The 21,363-nt window shown below is 33.8% G+C and overlaps 1 protein-coding gene across 1 annotated transcript in view; it reads left to right on the top strand.

Moving 5' to 3' along the window:
- Positions 1-1,683: 1,683 nt before the first annotated feature.
- The window catches only part of LOC149795709 (lymphocyte antigen 75-like), a 61,785-nt gene continuing 42,105 nt past the window's right edge, over positions 1,684-21,363 (top strand). The window contains exons 1-3 of the mRNA XM_089964125.1: positions 1,684-1,806; positions 8,321-8,496; positions 9,103-9,245. Coding sequence (XP_089820251.1) covers positions 1,758-1,806; positions 8,321-8,496; positions 9,103-9,245 — 368 coding nt within the window. The 5' untranslated portion in view covers positions 1,684-1,757. The remainder of the gene's footprint in view (positions 1,807-8,320; positions 8,497-9,102; positions 9,246-21,363) is intronic.

Here is a 21,363-nt window from a genome sequence, read left to right as displayed (position 1 = left end):
CGAGTTTTCATAAGACGACAGATCACGTGGTCCCGTGACGCATTACCAGCCAGTCGTCGAATGCAAATATAAACATTGCGAGCGAGGCAGGAGGAGACCAGATTTGGGTTGCACGTTCAAAAGTTGAATCTGCTGTCTGATATAATAGTTTATGTACTGTACTGGTCAGTGCTCAAGATTTTTTTTAAGCACAGGCCCCGGGCTGGTGACTTAAAAAAACTCTAGCCCTGACTGAAATTCCACAAGCCGGACAGTTCATATCTGTCACTCTCAAGCGGGGAGAAAAACCTCCCAATTTTGGGGCTATTTCCTCATTTACCTTCCGATCTCGTAATATCTCCCAATTTTCGCAGAGAAGTCACGATTATTACATTATGTCTGTCAATTTTCATTTCTCAGAAGAAAATAAAAACCAAACCATACATAAATAGATATAGCGTATGCAAGTTTAATTACCATAATTAAATTAAAACAAGGAATAAAACAAAATATACCATGCAGTATATGTGCCCCTAAAGAACTAATTCAGAATAAATATTTTATTCAGTAAACAGTGTTACATGCATTAAGACTTAAATCTAGGAAATAAGGTGGGCATAAAACATGGGTAAAACAGTTGCCACATGTATGATAACTTGTGACTGCAGATTTAAACTGTTAAAATGAAGTCCTAGAGAAATCACATTGTGACTTTCTGTCCCACATGTAAATGTGAGTTATATTCTGTGACTTTCTGCCATATTACGGTACAACTTACCTCCCTTACTGGCAATGAAGTGCCTCCCCATGGCAAAGCATTTGACTATGCAGTATATAGCTGAAGGAATAATCTTATGATTTGAAACTGATTGTAAAGAAATCATTTCCAATCAATTCTTTTAGGGCGTGTATTTATATAAAATAGAGACATTTGTTTCTTTTTATCATAAATATTATTAGCTAAAAATGCGTAATGTGTTCGTATGTTTTTACCATACATTACATTATTCCATTATTAGAAGGTTTTTATTGTTGTAGGGTTTAAAACCATTTTTCAGCACACGATAGGCTATACATGGCGGCCAGTATTAATGGTAGAGGAAGAACCCGGAAAATCCCCGGAAAGAACCACCAACCCTCGAGTAACTTCATCATGGAAAGGGACGCTCAAAGAGTCGATGGAGATCGTTGAAAAAACTTTTGGGCGCCTTTTGGATTATCTGAGCATATGTCTGAAACCATAACGAAAAATTCGTAAAATTCGGAATAATACGATCTTTTGATAACACTGATGTCCATTATGCTCGATTTTTCAAAACTCAAGGACTGACCTTATACTGACTAATTTATCAGCTGGTCATCGATTTAAAACAAAGTGTAGAGCAACTGTTTGTAATGGTCAAGCCATCGAGATGTGCAACGGAGGGTGGGTTAAAAATATTTTTGGATCTCTTTTTATGGATGACAAAATTTGCACTATCATCAGCATTATTACAATGAAATTCAGGGAGATCTACTTAGCTTTTAATTTCTTGGTCTGCACTAATTAAAACGGCAAATCTTCGATAATTTCAAACTTACTTCTTTCTCATACGTGTAATACGCTCATAATTATCTGACGTTACCCAATATGGTATACATACATGGAGCGATGTATATATGTACATGCACACAAATAATCTAAAATCATCATGATATCTTATGTATACATAGGAGCAAAGTGCGTACTGTATATATACGGCTATAACATTTGTGATATTTGCAACACGAGAGAGCGAATGATGGCTGTGAAACAAGGAATATATCTTTTGTTCTTCATCTGCTTGGGTAAGCTCTCTGATATTGATCGGAAAAACGCTACTCTTCTGTAAAAGCAACTTTCTATCAACCATTGTAAACAAAGAGAAAACAATATTTGAGATTGCATGATTTTGGTACTTGGAGTATTACTGTGATATATGTTAGGCGTTACCGTGTTACTTTAACTACATGATTCCTCTTGGCAATAAGGGATGGGGTGGGGAAAGCGTAAAGATGTCGTGCACAAAATTCTAGAGTTCATCATTCAGATGTACGTAAATAAATTAATAATTGTGAAGGCAGAAAGCACATTGTAAGCAATGGACAATTCTTGTTACTATATAGGACGAAACTCTAATCTCTCTCTCCCTTCCTCCCTCCCTCTCTCTCTGTCTCTCTGTCTCTCTCTCTCTCTCTCTCTCACACACACACACACAAACACACACACAATTTAAAAATTCCCCACCACTACCGAAAGTAAAAACGAATTCTAAATGGTATCTAATGTTTGACATTCTCATTTTTGCACATGATGCTTTTTATTTTTAAATTATCTCAGGAAACTTATTTTTAAAAACCTGCAAAATTCAAGCTGTTCTCTTATTGATTTTCTGTACATGTAAATATGTAATTTTCCTCAGATACTTATTTATTTTAATTTATTTATTTGTGGGTCGTGGGGTGGAGCGCAAATCTGACAAGTAACCTTTAGTACCTCCTCTTGAAGAGTTGATTATTATACGATACCAAGATACTCTTGCAGATAAAATTAGGCGAACACATACTACAAAAGGAGTTCATGTTAGATTAACGATATCTATAGCATGATAAACTCCACATAACGGTTGACTGGCCAGCGAAATGGGTGCGTACGTCTTGTCTGACTTTTACGTACCAGCTACATAGGGGTCAGGGTATATAAGATATCAGATAGGTGAAAATTTCATGTATCAACCGCCTCTCTCTCTCTCTCTCTCTCTCTCTCTGTATGTATGTATGCGTAAGGAGAGATGGATGATGAAGTAGTGTATCATGTAGATATGTGATAACGAGAACTTCAGCATGCGCAGGGATCGGAAAACTCGCGTATCGTATTATATCGCGTACGCCATATGTCTCGCGTGAAGTTACCTGGACAAACCCAGTATGATGCTTCTTACATCTGGGCGATTTTCACATTATCAACAAAACTGACCGTTTAACTGTTAAACTCTTTGACATTTTTTTAACAGGGCGACGCCTTTTAACAGTTTCAGCTAATGGGCAGAAACTTGCATTAATTTACATGACATCAATTATGTCCGATAACATGACATCAATTATTATATCCGTTAAAAAACCTAGGGATGATCCATTCAGAACTTTATAATAATGGACTGACACTTGTAGCAATTTGAATGCAATAATTTGTGTTTGTTTTATGACATACAGCGTTAAATAGACCTCAACACTTTTCGTCCATTCATTTGATTTCGCTCACGCTTCATCTCGCATTGCTGTATTAATTGGGACTTTATAATCTCTGCCTATGTTTCTGATATCGTGCACTACATTTAACTTACCTGTTGTTTACTTACCTTGGTCGCTGGCCTAAAGTGGTCGATTGGGGTGGGGACCTATTCACATAAAAGGTTTTACTGAGGTATAAGTCTATGATTTTTTAAATATTTGCCACATTATACGTTCTTTCTATCACTGATATGTTCCTAAGGGTCTACTCCGATTGACGGTCTGGTCATTGTCTGTAGAACAGATCGTTATCAAAAATGTCGCTCATTTCCTTTTTCTTTCTTTCTTTCTTTCCTTCTTTCATTATTTTCTTTATTCTTTTTGTGGCTGGAAAATACACCATCCGTACCGTAAAATATTACAATAATATATGTGCATAAGCGATAAATGTAAACATGCTTATAATATACTCCAAAGGTGGTGTCAAGTATTTGTAGTTCAAGCGGTGAATCTGCGCCACTTTATGCACTCTGAGCTAGTATCAGTCAGACGATTTGCAATATGTGTTTGTGCAGAAGCAAAAGCGTCAATCACTTATATATTTTATATGATCGGTCCCAAAACACATCCCAAAAATAAAAACATGGAGAATTTATGGGATAGCAATTTTATTTTATATGGAAGGCTGGCTAAAACTTTTTTTCTGTTTTAATTAGCTTCGTTTTGAGTGCTACATTTGCTAATATAGATCTGTACAAAGCCATCATATAGCAATGATCACGCAGCCATAGATCTGTATTAAGCCATCATATAGCATTGATCACGCAGCCATAGATCTGTACTAAGCCATCATATAGCAATGATCACGCAGCCATGCTAAAGATCTAGTTGTACGAGTACTAATAACATTGAGAACGGATGCATTCCCCGATTAGGGAATGCATATACTCTGCCAGTGACCACTCCGGTGATATTGTTGTTCGAGCGTCCATCTCGGATGCGGGAGGTCTCGGGTTCGAAGCCCAGCCGAGTCATACCAAAGGCATACAAATGGTTATAACAGCTGTCTCGTTAGACCATCAGCATTAAGAGGTTAGTGTTAGGACTGGTCGGCTTGGTGTCAGGATAATGTGACTGGGTGGGACATGGTGCTATATGTCTGCGGCATGATGTTCCAGTGCTAGACATCACTAAGCTGTCACGCTGCAGACATCGTAGCCATATGACTGAAAATGTTTTAAAGCTGCGTTAGAAATCCAACACACACACACACACGCACACACATACTGCCAGTGCAATATGCAGTGGAATATCCTAGTTAATTCTGATCCCATTTGGTCGCATTTAATTCATGGGTTTATATGGCACCTCAGCTCCTCTCAATCATCCGCTTGGAATTTTTATTATTATTTTTTTTTTTACAGTATCAGAGAATAAGTTTACTTAACAAACAAAAATTCAGACATTCAGGTCGACTGTATTAATTTTGTTCACGATCAGAAGGTAATAAACTGGTATCAAGAATTCAAGCCGCACTTTACGGTGGGACACTATTTACAACAACTGGTTCATAATTTTACTGTGCTATAAATTATTAAAATACAAGAAAATTTTAAAGATACCATAATCAATTCGAACACAATATAAAATTGTACGGCATCTCCTGCTTATTTATAAAACATATAATTGATGGAGTTACTTCCAGTTAAATTATTTCTTTAAAATTTTTGAATTTGCACATTTTATTTAAGTTATGAAGAAAACAATATATTAAACATTAAAATTGTATTTGGTCCCTTGTATTTTGTCTCTGTTTGAGAGTTCCTTTATTATCAAGAAAATATATGGTTTTCATACTTCTTGAGACCATTGTGACAAATGACTGCACAATTCCACGGTTATTCTCTGCTCATGAAACATTTGTCGATTGGATAATATTGTTTATATCATTTATATTTTTATCGAATAGATAAAAAAAATCCTATCAGCCCCACCCCAAAGCATCCACTCACCGACCATTAAAACTAACAACACTCAGTTTAAGTCAGTAGCGAAGCATCCGGGTTAGTTATCGTCATCTCTTTCACATTCTTATTCATACAGACTTAATAATTACGTATTTTATATGTACATATCGTTCAGCCATACCCCATCGTCAACGATGCCAGCACACTGACAAATATATATTTATACGCATAGGCTACACAAAAGTGAAAGAAGCAGAAGATTTGTCATCGATTTATGCATCGCATAAAGACAGCACTGTTGCTGTTAGTACTAGTCACACGGAATGTCCATAAGATTTATGTTTGAACCCTTACTTCCTGTAAGAACGAATTCCTTTGGAGTTTAACCGTGAAATCTGGTTTCCATTTGAAAACCAGCAACATGATTGCCTTTGTATGAATAAAAACATATATCGATCACATATCTTTCCTACATCGACTTTTGTTTCCGATGTGCCACTCTGCTATCTGGCGATTCACTGCACAATTTTGTTAATATATATTTTTGTAAAAGGTAAAATTGGCCATGTTCACTGATACACTTCCGTTGTCAAACCCTGCAGTTTCGTAAGTAAGTAGTTCTTGCATGTTGTAAAGTTTTTCACTTTGGAGTTAAGTAGTTCTTGCATGTTGTAAAGTTTTTCACTTTGGAGTTAAGTAGTTCTTGCATGTTGTAAAGTTTTTCACTTTGGAGTTAAGTAGTTCTTGCATGTTGTAAAGTTTTTCACTTTGGAGTTAAGTAGTTCTTGCATGTTGTAAAGTTTTTCACTTTGGAGTTAAGTAGTTCTTGCATGTTGTAAAGTTTTTCACTTTGGAGTTAAGTAGTCCTTGCATTTAGTCTGCAGTGTCATTATGCCTAAAGATCCGCTCTACAACTATTAATTTATTAAAGAATACTGGCATACATCTATGCTACTTTCATGTACCGTTACTGAAATTTCTTGATATGTAGTATTAGGAAGAAAAAGAAAAAAGAAAGATAAAAAAACAACAAAGAAAATGCACTGCCGAAAGCAGACAGCCGATCAAAATGGCTGCTCCTATGAGTTAGAGATCTGAACTAGTCCAAAGCGAACTTGAGCAGTTATTAAAGTAGGAAAAATGAATTTGTAAGAGTAGACAATATTAACTTCGAAAAGTGTAATGACTGAATTATAAACTATGAAGAAATTCAAAAAAGAGAAAGCTATTGGCTAGTGGGTGGGTCCAGTTTATTCGAAGTCCAGGAAGTGAAAATGATCAAGCTGAGCTAGTAGCATTTAGAGAGATGCATATCTGATACAAGCTATACACTCTAAAACCCAAATTACAATGATAGCACAAAGTAAAGGTCGTTAAAGTTATTTCATCAATACCAGATCTAATTTCAATTACAGGGACAACCAGTGAGAAAAAATGGAAAATTATATTTCTTTAAAACCGAGTACAAATTACGAAACTGTAGAGCGGAATCTATGTGGAAGTGATTGGTTCTGAAAAACACCGGAACTTTTGAAGTTTGACCAATGAGTAGAGATATCGATCTGGTGCCTTTCCATCTTTGGCCGATGCATTATGATTGACTAGGGTGGTGTATGTATTTCGTAACTAACTACACAGTAGCTATGAGACACTCCTACTCCATTTCATACACTACGGCATACTCCAAACGGCCCATTCTGATAACTTTATTGATAGTGTACAAGTCACGAGATAACACAGATCATCGTACCAATCCTTTGAAAAGATCAACACAGATCATCGTACCAATTCTTTGAAAAAATCAACACAGATCATCGTACCAATCAGTTGAAAAGATCCTATCATTAATTACAAACTGTACTAAACAGACTGGGAAGTAGGGTGACATTCAAAAAAATGAGACTGGATTATACTTCTGAGAAATTATAAAACAAACTTCTTATATTTTCGTAAACATTATTAAGTGCTGCAATAGATTAAACCTTGTATTATTATTATTGTTCGGACGTTAATTTATTTAATTTTTATACTCAGTATTATGTAGAAAACTAATTTTGTTAGTGACAATAACAGACAGTATCTACTCAACCATCATGTTTGAATCGGTCTGCTACAGGCATCTTTACTAGTTTAATCGGGTGCCAGGCATTTTTAAGATGATTTTTGGGCGTCCCTTTTTGGAAGATTTATAGGTCTCAAAGACATTATTGGTGTTAACGAAATTTTGCCGAAATTTGCTCAGAGAGCAAAATTGTTACATCGACAAACATTACGACATAAAATTAGCAGATTTATTTATTAATAGGTTTATTAATCTTTTCACTATTATTATACTTTTACGAACAGAAGTGGAAACTATTTTGCTTTTAAAAGAACACAAAGAAAATCCCCATTAAAGATAGACCTGAGTACCATATACTACAATCGGGAATCTTCATTTGTTAGACATATTACATCTAATGCGAAGGCTTGAAGCACGGTCATTCCTTTGGGTGGAGATGGGGGTGGGGTGAATTTCATATATTATAAAGCTATGAATACAGATTCACTGATCTTCCACAGTCTTAACATAGCCGATCTCGATCTCGATCTCTCTCTCTGTCTGACTCCTTAAAGAAAACACTTATTTAATACACTACAGTTTCATTCGACATTTAGCTGATAAAGAAATTGTTAGTTATTCTTTTTCTCGTGATGTTAAGACAGTGATGATCATAATACTATCTAGTCTAGTGCACACAGGTGTAAAGTTTATCTCGAGTTCATCTTTATATAGGCATTTCTTTATTAAATTAGACATTTTGTGCACATCAGTTAACTTGAAATCGTGAGGTTCCGCTGAAATAAGGTGGCCATCCACAACACGACATGTTAGAATTCTGCAAAGATGCTGATGCATTTTTTGGTTACTTTTTTTTTACAAACAAGATGTGTCAGAAATGCGAAATCGCTTCAAGTGGTAAGTGCTGACAGAATGATATTAATCAGACATTAAATCTGCACATTCGAAGAATCCCAAACCCTCGATTAAAGCTGAAATGAATTCGCCAGTGTTTATAAATGTGAGCATTAAATTCGTTGTCCACCAATATTGCCTAATTATATCTCATTGTTTTGGATTTCAGTTTCCGTTGCCAACGGTGACAGTGACGATGCACTCGGCTGCGAACCGGGATGGTTGTATTTTAGCAACTACTGCTTCAGTTTCCAAAATGCCCGGAGAGTCACCTGGAAGCAAGCAAACGACGAATGTACTACAATGAACGCAATTCGAATTAGATTTGAGTCCCAAGACGAGCTGGTAATATATTTTTATTCTCAGTCACAAACCTCTTGCTTGGAAAAGGACATTCATTTCATTCGGGAAAATATTGGAATGTTGGTGAAAGCTTTAAATGGATATTTGTATTTGATTGAACTTGCCCATCATTTGTGTTTGTTACAAGATGATGGATGTAGCGTGTGAACGAGATCAGCTGCCTGGAATATTTTATATTCCATGTATTTACTTTAAAGGAAGGTTGAAATTCGATTTGTCATTTTAGCATTTACAAGCCACAATACATAATTGTAATATGTGCCACTCATAACAATGAACTAAAAAAACCGGATGCTTTCATAGTTTTTGAACACTTCCTACAAACAGTGTTACTCCTCTTTGACGTAATGACTGATACTTACCATATTACTTATAGCGAAATAAGAAATAAAGAAAAAATGTTTTAATAAGTAAATGTAATATTGCCATTTTGTCGTATATATTTTGTCTCTTGAATAGAATGACAAATGCTACAAAATGGAAAGATTGCACTTTTTTAAACAGCCTCAAACATATTCAACTTCCAGCTTCTGAATTTAAAAAAAAGACGAAAAAAGTTACATAAGTCAAAAGTTCAATTATTTTCAGAACTGGTTTGTAAGTATTGCGCAAAACCTTACCTCTGATGGTTACTGGACAGATCTCAATGATCTTCCTCCCGACGGAAGTAGTCTTCAAGGCAATGGACACTGGAGATATGGGACCGATGAATTTCCCATTGCTAACCTAATGTGAGTATTACTGGAGTTAACTTAATGGAATATAGATTTACCATTTGTAACGATGTCCAGAGAAATCTTACGCTGCGATTGAAAATAACCTTTTATGAGTGCACTAGGATGCACTCACGTACATGTTTAAAAGTATATAATATAATTATTATTTTAATGACTCCATTTAAATATCCGTTGAATGATCTAACGTTGGTATATTTAACCAGATAAGGGCATACTTGTGGTATCCTGTATATTTAACCTGGTGTTAGTATACACGCGGTATCTGGTTTATTTAGCCTGATGTAAGTATACTCGTGGTCCCCATAAGGGGGTTTCACGGTTAGTAACTCCTCTTGAAAACACCAGAGGGCATATCGGTGCAACTCACTTCTGGATAGTTCAATCAATTAAGATGGCAGATGTAGATCAAGAAAATGTGACAGACCGCTCACATTATGCAAGCACGATCGATACCTCACTATCTGAAACCGAAATTCTATCAATATTTGATCTTTTTTTCTCATCTTTCTTTTAAATATTTTTTTTACTAACTTGCGCTGCTCCCAGCTTTCAAATACATATTATCTGCCCATTTCAGAACTTCATTATCTTTCCATTACTACCGTGTGCTCTAGTTTGTAATATTTGATTGTGCGAAAGTGTATCGCTGCGTAAAAAGTTATTGCAATTTATCTCGCTTGAAGAATAATAAAAATATGTTTATTTTGTACAGCTTCAGTCATAGCAGTTAAAGGAGGTTGAACGACAACGAGAAAAAAATTATAACTTCTTAAAGTTCTTTTATTATTTACTTAGCCTGTTGCTTTTCTATTACGGTTCATTATATTTTTCATGAAATAACTTGGGTTTTTCAAAATGCACAAATGTCCACCACGCTTAAACAGACAGGTGCACGTACGAGTCTTTTTGATGATTATTTTAATTTTATTTCCTTGAACGGTTGGAAATTTTAGAGTATACAATTTGGAGAAATATCGATGTTCGACACACTATGCATGTATAGGACATATGTGGCTCTCACTATCTGCCTGTCTGTCTGTATGTATGTATGTCTCATTTCATCTGGTGCATGGGTATGTATATCCTCGAATGAATGTGTGTTCGCATACGTATATTACATAAACATACTTCTGGTTAAAAACGAGTAGAAAATTATACTAAGTTAGAAAGAGTGACTGATAGATAAAGACAACAAATATGAATAATTTATGAGTATCCATTTATTGTTGACTTTTAGAGTATGTTCTTACAAGCAGTCTCTTTTTTAAAACATACTGTTTGCAATTTTACATCCGGTCACGTGGATCAATTTTGATTTAAAAGGCGAACCAAAGTAATATGACGGAATATGTGAAATAATTGGATCTTTAAAACTTACATATTTGATGCAAGGAAAGTTAAACAGAATTAAACTAATTTTAAGAAGGCTGTTCTAGATGAATTTGCTGGTGGCAATCAGAAATGTTGTCTAAAGACCCCAGCAAATTTGAGAGTTATTACTTGTCAGCATAAGCAAAGAAACATCATGCTGAAAGTTATTGCATGTACCGTCCGATATTTGATGTTTCAAAAGTCAAAAAGAAACTGAAAAACAAAACCGTCATTGAGCATGTTATTTAATCTGAATATTGTACGATATTTACACCCAAATATGAATAAATATTCCGTCTGCATTAATTACACTCATTTATCGTTATGGTAGCTAATGTAATTATTGCTTTGTTAAGTTCATCTGAATACATTAAAATCTTGTGTTCCATTTTTTTTTATAAAAAAAAAACTTTTCTGGTTTAAAATATTCAGCATTACAAATCAGCTGACGTATCGAATTTGTGTTATAATTTTCTTATCGAACTTGTGTTATAACTTTCTTAACTCGAGTTATAAACGAACTATTAGCCTTGCGAAAGAAGGATATATCAACATATGAAAAATGCAAATTGTTGAGATTGTTTCGTTCAAGTTATATAACCAAAAATGTGCAATAAATGTTTAAAATCGGATAGCAAAGTGAAATGTTCCTACAAATGTATCTGAAATTATGGATAATGAATCTATATTATCAGGTATGGACAGTGAATTTAATTTAATTATATGATATCATTTAAGTATGGAAAGTAAATATTATTTAATTATCTGATATAATGTAAGTATGGACACTGAATCTAATTATCTGATTTAATGTCTATAATTATTTTCCTAGTATGAACAATAGATGTTTGACATATATAATTGATTCATTTGTTTAACCATAATGATCTGTAGTACAGCTAAGATTCCTTCCTTTGTTGACTTTATGTTTTACTAACCAAGTGTAGAACGGTGAATTATCCGGAACTGGAAATTTTTTGTGGGCATGCGCATTGGAGCTAAGGGAGGTAATTTTAGTCGCTACGATCAGAAACTCCGTTGCAACCGTGAAACCCCTTATATTGAAACAGATATGAGTATGCTCACAGTATCCAGTGTATTTCATCTGATATGAGTATACTAGTGGTTTCAAATATATTTTCAAAGTGTTGATATGCAGTTGGACTGCAGTTACACAGACTTCATCAGCTGAATTTTCATCCCTCCCAGGTACATAGAACACTGTCTGTTTTCTTTTCATCACGTTTTAGCCAGATTCACTTTGACGCCCTTATTGCTGCCTTGGTTATTAAAATGTCTGTACTCTTCCCCTTATTCCTAATGCCCTGAACATACTCCTGGTCGACTGCATAGGAAACCCTCTGTATCCTACTTCTTAGGAGGCAGGCAATTTTTCCAATTTTTGCTCTGCATTACTCTACAAGCGAATGCTACTTCTACTTACGTTGCTGCTGACTTTGCGTGACGAAATTACCTGATATGCCCAGTGCATTCTGAGTGCTCGATATTTTCAAAGGAGTTCGTCATCTTGGATTTGCCATTCTGAGGCCTGTCTTGATAAATTTGTGAATATCCTTGGATTTTATCGTTAAAGCATAATAACTTTCAGATATCGTCGCATTTTATGGTTATGAACATGCTAAATTTTAAATAATATTGGATTTGATTGATAAATATGATCTTAAGTCCTATAATACATTTTATACTACCTATATTCTTATCATAAAATGATAGAACTTAGAGTAAGCCTATAGACGGAAGTGGTCTTTAGAAATGAAAATTAGGACATGATCTTAAGGGGCTTACAATTTTTCAAAAAGCGACTAAAAGAATTGAAAATATAAAAGCAGTACAAATCTCCCTCCCGTCCACTTATATTCAACGTTTTGCTAGTAAAAGTAATTTTTCTTCAAATTTGAATTATATCCCTTTATTTTCTGATGAATTAGAGAAAATAATAAAAAAATTGTTTTTCTTCATTTTCTCCTATAACAAAACATAAAATTCGGTTATTTTTCTGAAAACCTAGAAACAAGAGTTACATCGTTTTAATTAGTTATAAATCACACAGAAAGGGAAAATAATAAATTACCTCTTGTAAAAATGAGCGAAATTCCTTGATTGTTTGATAAATTATAATTTTTGTGAAAAATTGCTACATAACTCTTTATTTTGCTATTAACTCAGGAAAATGATAGGTAGTAGTTATCTCAGTTTTAATGATACTTAAGAAAAAGTATTTAATTAAATATAAAAAAGATTTAATAAAGCTAAAAATGTATTTTATTCTTTTTCGAAAGAATGTTTTAGAATGAAATATGGTAATTCATGAACGAAAAATGATAATTCAAATAGAAATAAATGTCAAGTAAAGTTTTCGTAAACTGTAAAAAAATTATAAAATTGAAATAAATTAATTTAAAATGATTTTTGAAATAAAAAGGTATTGGAAATTTTAACAAATCGTTTTTACAGAATTTAAAAATATTCTCAGTTATTAAAATTTAAAAATATTTTCAAATTAAAATTACTTTTGTTCAGGTTCTCTAGAGTCCCCCACCCACCCATATATTATATGCTAACAATGCAATATATCAGTGCTATTTTGTTTGTGTATTTATTTTCTTCCTTTACGAGAACATCTTCGCTAGTCAATGTTAACCCTATCTATATCTTGGCGGATCGAGCAAATATGTATGAGCTTCGGGTCTGTAAATTTCATTGAATGCGACAGGGTGAGCACACAACTTTAATGGACTCATAAATAAGCAATTTCCCACTGCCTGTTCACGTTTGTACTCATGTTTGTACAAATACCTTTCACTCAAATGTACGCGTGTAACAACTTCTCTCTGGTACGTAGTCATACTTTTGTTCTTAAACATACAAAGTATCGTTTTAAAGTCCACCATTTTCGGCCGATGTACATTGCACCTCTGTTACACACGATTGGTTAGTTGAAATTGCATACAAAGGGAGGCAACTAATAAAATCCAATAGACATCTCTAGGGCAAAGCAATGAAATATATGCTCAATCCATTAAGGTGTAGATAGAGTTAACATATTGGAACCTTGGCTTGCGAAGATATATATATATATATATATATATATATATATATATATATATATATATATATATATATATATATATATATATATATATATATTTGTAATTGAAAACATTGTCTATATTACTTTACAAAACTTCTATTCTTATACTTATACTTCTTTAATTTCATTACTTTTATTTAAATATGATAATTCTCTGAATTACCATTTAACATACAAAAATGTATTTACATATAATAGTATACACATGCTAATAATTGAAAGAGAAAAATTAAATTTAAAAACTGTTATCGCTAATAATTTAATCTATACTTATATGTTTTTTTTTAAATATCATTTCTAGCTGTAACCTTTTTTATATCTAAGAATATTCAGTGCAATAATTTTGTTCTTTTACTAATAAATAACTTATAACCTTACCATGAAATATGAGTCAAAATCATCACTTAAGCAAATTATATTTTTGATTAAAATTATCTGATGTAAATAAAAAATAAGAAGTATTTTGTTGCTTTTAATTAAATCTGACATGATACTTTTATGAGATCGAATATCATTTTTAATTATTTTGAAATTGTAAAGAGGATTTTAATTTTTCTTAAGATTTGTTTATTTATACTTTTAATTTATATCTTGGAAATAATATTCTAACTCGTATTCTTATAAAATGAAAATTATTTGAAGTATCCTTTTTGTGATATCAGATTTTTATGTATATGCTTTCTCTACAGTTCGAATAAGATGTATTCAGACATATTAAATACAGACCAGCAATTTTGAAGCAGGAGAAAATATATTAGTATATAACTGAAATGAACAATTATTTTAAGGATGTAAAATAATAAATAAGTAATTTAATAATTTTAAGTTCTGTCTCTTTTCAATAGCTTATACAGGTGTCTGCCCCTTTTTGAAATATTTGTGACCTAGAAAAACAATTTTCCTTAAATCTCCAATTTTTATTTTTAAAAAGACTGCCGTTTAAACTGATGGTTCTACTTGATTTACCGTTAGGAAAAACGATATACCTGACATAAAATACAGAAGTGGATTAATGATGACAAACTCGCAATAAATAAAGGAATTGCTGCTTTCGAATAGGGTACCTTTTCCATTAGATCGTTTAAACGTAATAAAGAATTTAAATGCCCTGTAAATAATTGATTTATTTGCTCTACCGAAGGTAAATCCTTGAAAAAATTGGTCTTACGCTTTAAGTTTATTAATTTTTTTCTGCCAAGCTGATTTAAAAATAAAGAATTTTAGTAGGTTCTTTTTGACAATTAAAAGTTTAGTTTTAATAACATTTAGTAGGAATGAAGTTATACCGGACATAACACTTCCTGATACAATAGCTGGAGATGGACATTCTTGCTTAAAGATGAACATGTCAGAAACTTTCTTGATATGGGTTGAAAAATGAAATAATTTATATCATATTTATAATTGCGGTTGCATCAGTTGATACATGTAGGGATGACTTCCACTGGTTAGGACACAACCATGTGATCAGGCCCAATTCCGTTTATTTCTGTATAAACTGTACGGAGAACTATTTTATACTTATTTCTATTTTAAAAAAGTCAAGTGCAAAGTAACTATTTAGAAAACCCCACTGATTTAGAAGTAATTCACACTACATACATTTGAATAGAAACAAAAAACGGTGGGTTTATATTCTATTTAGATCATCAAATAAACTGATTTGACAGAATAAAATAAAAAAAGTCTGAGTAATTTTTTTTAAAGCTTAATAATTCTTCATTTGACTAGATTTGAAGAAAAAAACCAGGCAAACTCAAATTCTGCCAAGAAGAATATTAGGGCTACAACAGTTTCACCGAGACTCGTTACAAACGAATCTTAAACTATAGGCAAATGGATATAGGTATTTGGAAAAAGGGGTTCAAAGACTAGCATTATAACAAATGGACTCAGTCTTAGATTGGAAGACGCTGACCATGATAGTTACGATATGGCGCTGACTCTAATAGCTATAATGTGGGAGAAGGTGAGAGATAGATCCCTCTACTTCTCCATCATAACGGTCAGGGTCGATGTCTCGCAATGTTTGACTATTGGACCCCCACCACTATAAACATTTACAGATAGTTTTGTTTAATTTTTAAGTAAGCCATGTAGGGTAGAATAAACTGTTAACGAACACGAAAATAGAGTTAAAGAAACAAAAGTTATTTACTTACGTGTCTGGATAATAACAATTCGACCAAGTCACAATGAATTGATGAAAGCATCCAGTTCAAGAGTAACTTGTATGCAAACAAAACAATGCATGATTTGCATCAGTTTCATTAGGTCTATTATTACTACACTTAGCATCAGTATCATTAGGTCCATTATTAATACACTAGCATCAATATCATTAGGTCTATTATTAATACAATAGCATCAGTATCATTAGGTCCATTATTAATACACTATCCTCAGTATCATTAGGTCATTATTGCTACCATTAGCATCAGTATCATTAGGTCCATTATTGCTACACTTGGCATCAGTATCAATAGGTCCATTATTAATACCATTTGCATCAGTATCATTATAACTAAGATTAGCATCAGTATCATTACATCCATTATCAGTACACTTGGCATCAGTATCAATAGGTCCATTATTAATACCATTATCATCAGTATCATTACATCCATTATCAGTACACTTGGCATCAGTATCAATAGGTCCATTATTAATACCATTTGCATCAGTATCATTATAACTAAGATTAGCATCAGTATCATTACATCCATTATCAGTACACTTGGCATCAGTATCAATAGGTCCATTATTAATACCATTTGCATCAGTATCATTATAACTAAGATTAGCATCAGTATCATTACATCCATTATCAGTACACTTGGCATCAGTATCAATAGGTCCATTATTAATACCATTAGCATCAGTATCATTAGATCCATTATCAGTACACTTGGCATCAGTATCAATAGGTCCATTATTAATACCATTTGCATCAGTATCATTAGATCCATTATCAGTACACTTGGCATCAGTATCAATAGGTCCATTATTAATACCATTATCATCAGTATCATTAGATCCATTATCAGTACACTTGGCATCAGTATCAAAAGGTCCATTATTAATACCATTATCATCAGTATCATTAGATCCATTATCAGTACACTTGGCATCAGTATCAATAGGTCCATTATTAATACCATTATCATCAGTATCATTAGATCCATTATCAGTACACTTGGCATCAGTATCAAAAGGTCCATTATTAATACCATTATCATCAGTATCATTAGATCCATTATCAGTACACTTGGCATCAGTATCAATAGGTCCATTATTAATACCATTATCATCAGTATCATTACATCCATTATCAGTACACTTGGCATCAGTATCAATAGGTCCATTATTAATACCATTAGCATCAGTATCATTACATCCATTATCAGTACACTTGGCATCAGTATCAATAGGTCCATTATTAATACCATTATCATCAGTATCATTAGATCCATTATCAGTACACTTGGCATCAGTATCAAAAGGTCCATTATTAATACCATTATCATCAGTATCATTAGATCCATTATCAGTACACTTGGCATCAGTATCAAAAGGTCCATTATTACTACCATTATCATCAGTATCATTAGATCCATTATCAGTACACTTGGCATCAGTATCAATAGGTCCATTATTACTACCATTATCATCAGTATCATTACATCCATTATCAGTACACTTGGCATCAGTATCAATAGGTCCATTATTAATACCATTATCATCAGTATCATTACATCCATTATCAGTACACTTGGCATCAGTATCAATAGGTCCATTATTACTACCATTATCATCAGTATCATTACATCCATTATCAGTACACTTGGCATCAGTATCAATATGTCCATTATTGCTACCATTATCATCAGTATCATTACATCCATTATCAGTACACTTGGCATCAGTATCAATAGGTCCATTATTACTACCATTATCATCAGTATCATTACATCCATTATCAGTACACTTGGCATCAGTATCAATAGGTCCATTATTAATACCATTATCATCAGTATCATTACATCCATTATCAGTACACTTGGCATCAGTATCAATAGGTCCATTATTAATACCATTATCATCAGTATCATTACATCCATTACACTGGACAACAAATTTTTACAAAAGTCATGTTACTGAAATAAAATTAGTCAATTCTTATCAATTTTTATGTGCTGAACACGAATATGACAGTCAAATTGCAAAATTGGCTCTAGTTTTTTTGTAATCTGCAAGAAATTAATGTTTACATAACGAAATGCATTCCAATAGTAAAAGGTCAACTGTAATAGCCTACCTATAAAAAATCAAGTCATTGACTACATCTTAGATTTCTTCGCCTGTCTCTTGTACAGCTGTTCGGGAGCATCTCTGAGGAGTGTCCAGCAGTAGTCAGCCAGCATTGTAGTGGACCATTTTCCCTGCTATCTTTGTTCCATTGTTGCGATATCTTGATGAAAACGTTCGCCGTGTTCATCACTAACAATACCACAGTTGCTAGGAAAGAAATCCAAATGGGAATGAAGGAAGTGAATCTTTAGAGACATATTGCAGCCAAGTTTCTTATACTTCATCAACATGTCTTCTACTAGTTCCTTATAGTTTTCTGCCCTAACATTTCCGAGGAAGTTTGTAGAAACTAGGCGAAAAGCATTCCATGCTTGTTTCGCGTCACCTTCCAGCAAGTTGTTGAACCGGTCATCTTTGAAAAGCTCTCGAATCTGAGGACCCACAAAAACTCCCTCTTTAATCTTTGCTTCGCTGAGTCGAGGGAATTTTTCATGCAGGTATCGGAATGCTGGCAAAGTCCGGTCAATGGCTTTCACGAAGTTCTTCATCAAACCTAGTTTGATGTGAAGGGGTGGTAGCAAGATTTTCTGAGCCTCAACCAGAGCTGGGTGTTGGATATTCTTCTCTCCAATGGCTACATTCTGCCTGTGAGTCCATTCCTTCCTCATGTAGTGCATTTCCCTTGCTCGGCTATCCCACTCGCATAAGAAACACATGTATTTTGTATATCCTTGCTGCAGTCCCATTAAAAGGGCAACTACCTTCAAATCACCACAGAGGTGCCAGCTGTACTTGTTATACTCAATGGAATTCAGTAGCTGCCTTAAGTTATCGTATGTCTCTTTCATGTGGACAGCATACGCTACTGGAATAGATGGAAGAATGTTTCCATTGTGCAAAAGCACAGCCTTGAGACTCAGTTTCGAAGAGTCCACAAATAGTCTCCATTCTTGTGGGTCATGAGTGATTTTTAAAGCATTCATGAGGCCCTCAATATCGGAACAGAATATCAGATTACTTTCCTTTCTGAAGAAAGGCTCCAATTGCTGGTGGCGCTTTCGATATGCAGTAATTGTGACATCTTCTTCTAGAAGATTCCATTGTTGGAGTCTTGATCCTAGCAATTCTGCCTTGTTCTTTGATAAGTCCAAATCACGAATCAGGTCATTTAGTTCTTCCTGTGTTATTCTGTGTGGGGTTGATGATGCACCACAGTGAAAATCTGGATCACTGCATGCTGATGGACCAGGAGAAGAACAGGTCGACTCACCTTTGTCTTCGTCAGATGAATCAAGAGAATATTCTGCTGGAGGTTCTGGAATAGGAAGTCCCTCACCATGTGGAACTGGTCTCAATGCAGACGGAATGTTTGGGTAGACTATTCTCGACTTCTTTCGCTTCGTTATTCCGCCGGAAAGAGGAGGAACCAAGCAGAAGTAACAGTCATTTAGGTGGTTGCTTGGCTCTCTCCACACCATTGGGACTGCAAACGGCATTGATGACCTTTTGCAATTCAACCACTGTGAAAGCTGTGTTGTACATGTAGCACAGCATATATGCGGAGCCCAAGGCTTGTCTTGGTCACCAACCTTGCATCCGAAGTAAAGATGATATGCCTTCTTCACTTGAGAATTGATACTTTTCTTCTGGTTGGCAAATGTCACTTCCCCACAAATATAGCAAAAATTGTCCGCGGTATTAACACACTTTCGAGGCATTACTGTTCTTTATTGTACGTAAATGGATAAAATAATAAGTTTTATGTAACAGTAGCTTGAACTGTCTCGCACAACGTCTAAAATATTTTAAATGCTGAACCTATCTGATTGGGCTTTATATAGTACACTGCTTACGTCAGCTTCAGCAGCCGCCTGGCATTAGTATAATAGGCCTACACATGTATAGTACACTGCTGACGTCAACTTACTTCAGCAGCCGCATGGCATTAGTATTGCATTGCATCTGAAAATGATGCAATCAACTGTGGATGATGTGAGCATGATGGTATTATGCAATGTTACATCATTATTCCGGATGTTGCTGCAGTCCTACTGGAGAAATTTACACAGTGAAACATAGAAAATGAGGTATATGAATATCTTCAAAACGAGAGCCAATACAAATTTTTCACGGTTATATTCGTGTTCGGCACACCAAAATACTACAGATTAGGGTCTTTTCAAGTCAGTAATGATTTCACTGTTGACCAGTGTTATCAGTACACTTGGCATCAGTATCAAAAGGTCCATTATTAATACCATTATCATCAGTATCATTAGATCCATTATCAGTACACTTGGCATCAGTATCAATAGGTCCATTATTAATACCATTATCATCAGTATCATTACATCCATTATCAGTACACTTGGCATCAGTATCAATAGGTCCATTATTACTACCATTATCATCAGTATCATTAGGTCCATTATTACTACCATTATCATCAGTATAAATAGGTCCATTATTAATACCATCATCATCAGTATCATTAGATCCATTATTAATACACTAGTATCAGTATAATTAGATCCATTATTACTACCATTATCGTCATTATCATTAGGTCCATTATTACTACCATTATCATCAGTATCATTAGGTCCATTATTACTACCATTAGCATCAGTATCATTAGGTCCATTATTCCTGTCATTAGCATCAGTATCACTAGGTCCATTATTCCTAACATTAACATCAGTATCGTTAGGTCCATTATTTTACTATCATAATCAGTATCATTTAGTTCCATTATTACTGCCATTAGGATCTGTATCATTAGGTACATTATTTTACCATTATAATCAGTATCATTTAGTTCCATTATTAATGCCATTAGGATCTGTATCATTAGGTCCATTATTTTACCATTATAATCAGTATCATTTAGGTCCAGTATTAGTGCCATTATCATCAGTACCATTAGGTCTATTATTGCTACCATTATCATCAGTATCATTAGGTCCATCATAAACTATATTTATAGAACTTTTAATTTCACCATAGTATCCCTGTCTTAAAATATGTCTTAAGACATGCTTTATAAGGATATAATTCATTATGACTTTCAACCAATCTTTGATTTAAAAAATGTATACTTGTTTTATTAATGGATGTAAGAGATTATTGAATGATCCTACTTCAGGATCTCTTAGTAGTATCAATGTTAGCAGAAAAACGTACATCGTTGTTTTAATTTGAAAAGTTAAATTTAGTCTGGTTATTGATATATAAATCGATTGACCTTTATTTTGATAAGAAATATAATAAATTCTTCCTATTTATTTTAAATACTTGCTTGAGGAGAGAGGGTATTTC

This window comes from Sinohyriopsis cumingii, chromosome 7 (genome assembly GCF_028554795.1).
Source record: "Sinohyriopsis cumingii isolate HCF-2022 chromosome 7, ASM2855479v2, whole genome shotgun sequence".
Classification (NCBI taxonomy): Eukaryota; Metazoa; Mollusca; class Bivalvia; order Unionida; family Unionidae; genus Sinohyriopsis; species Sinohyriopsis cumingii.
The sequence above is the reverse complement of the archived record's forward strand: the minus strand, read 5'-3'. Positions and strand labels throughout refer to the sequence as shown.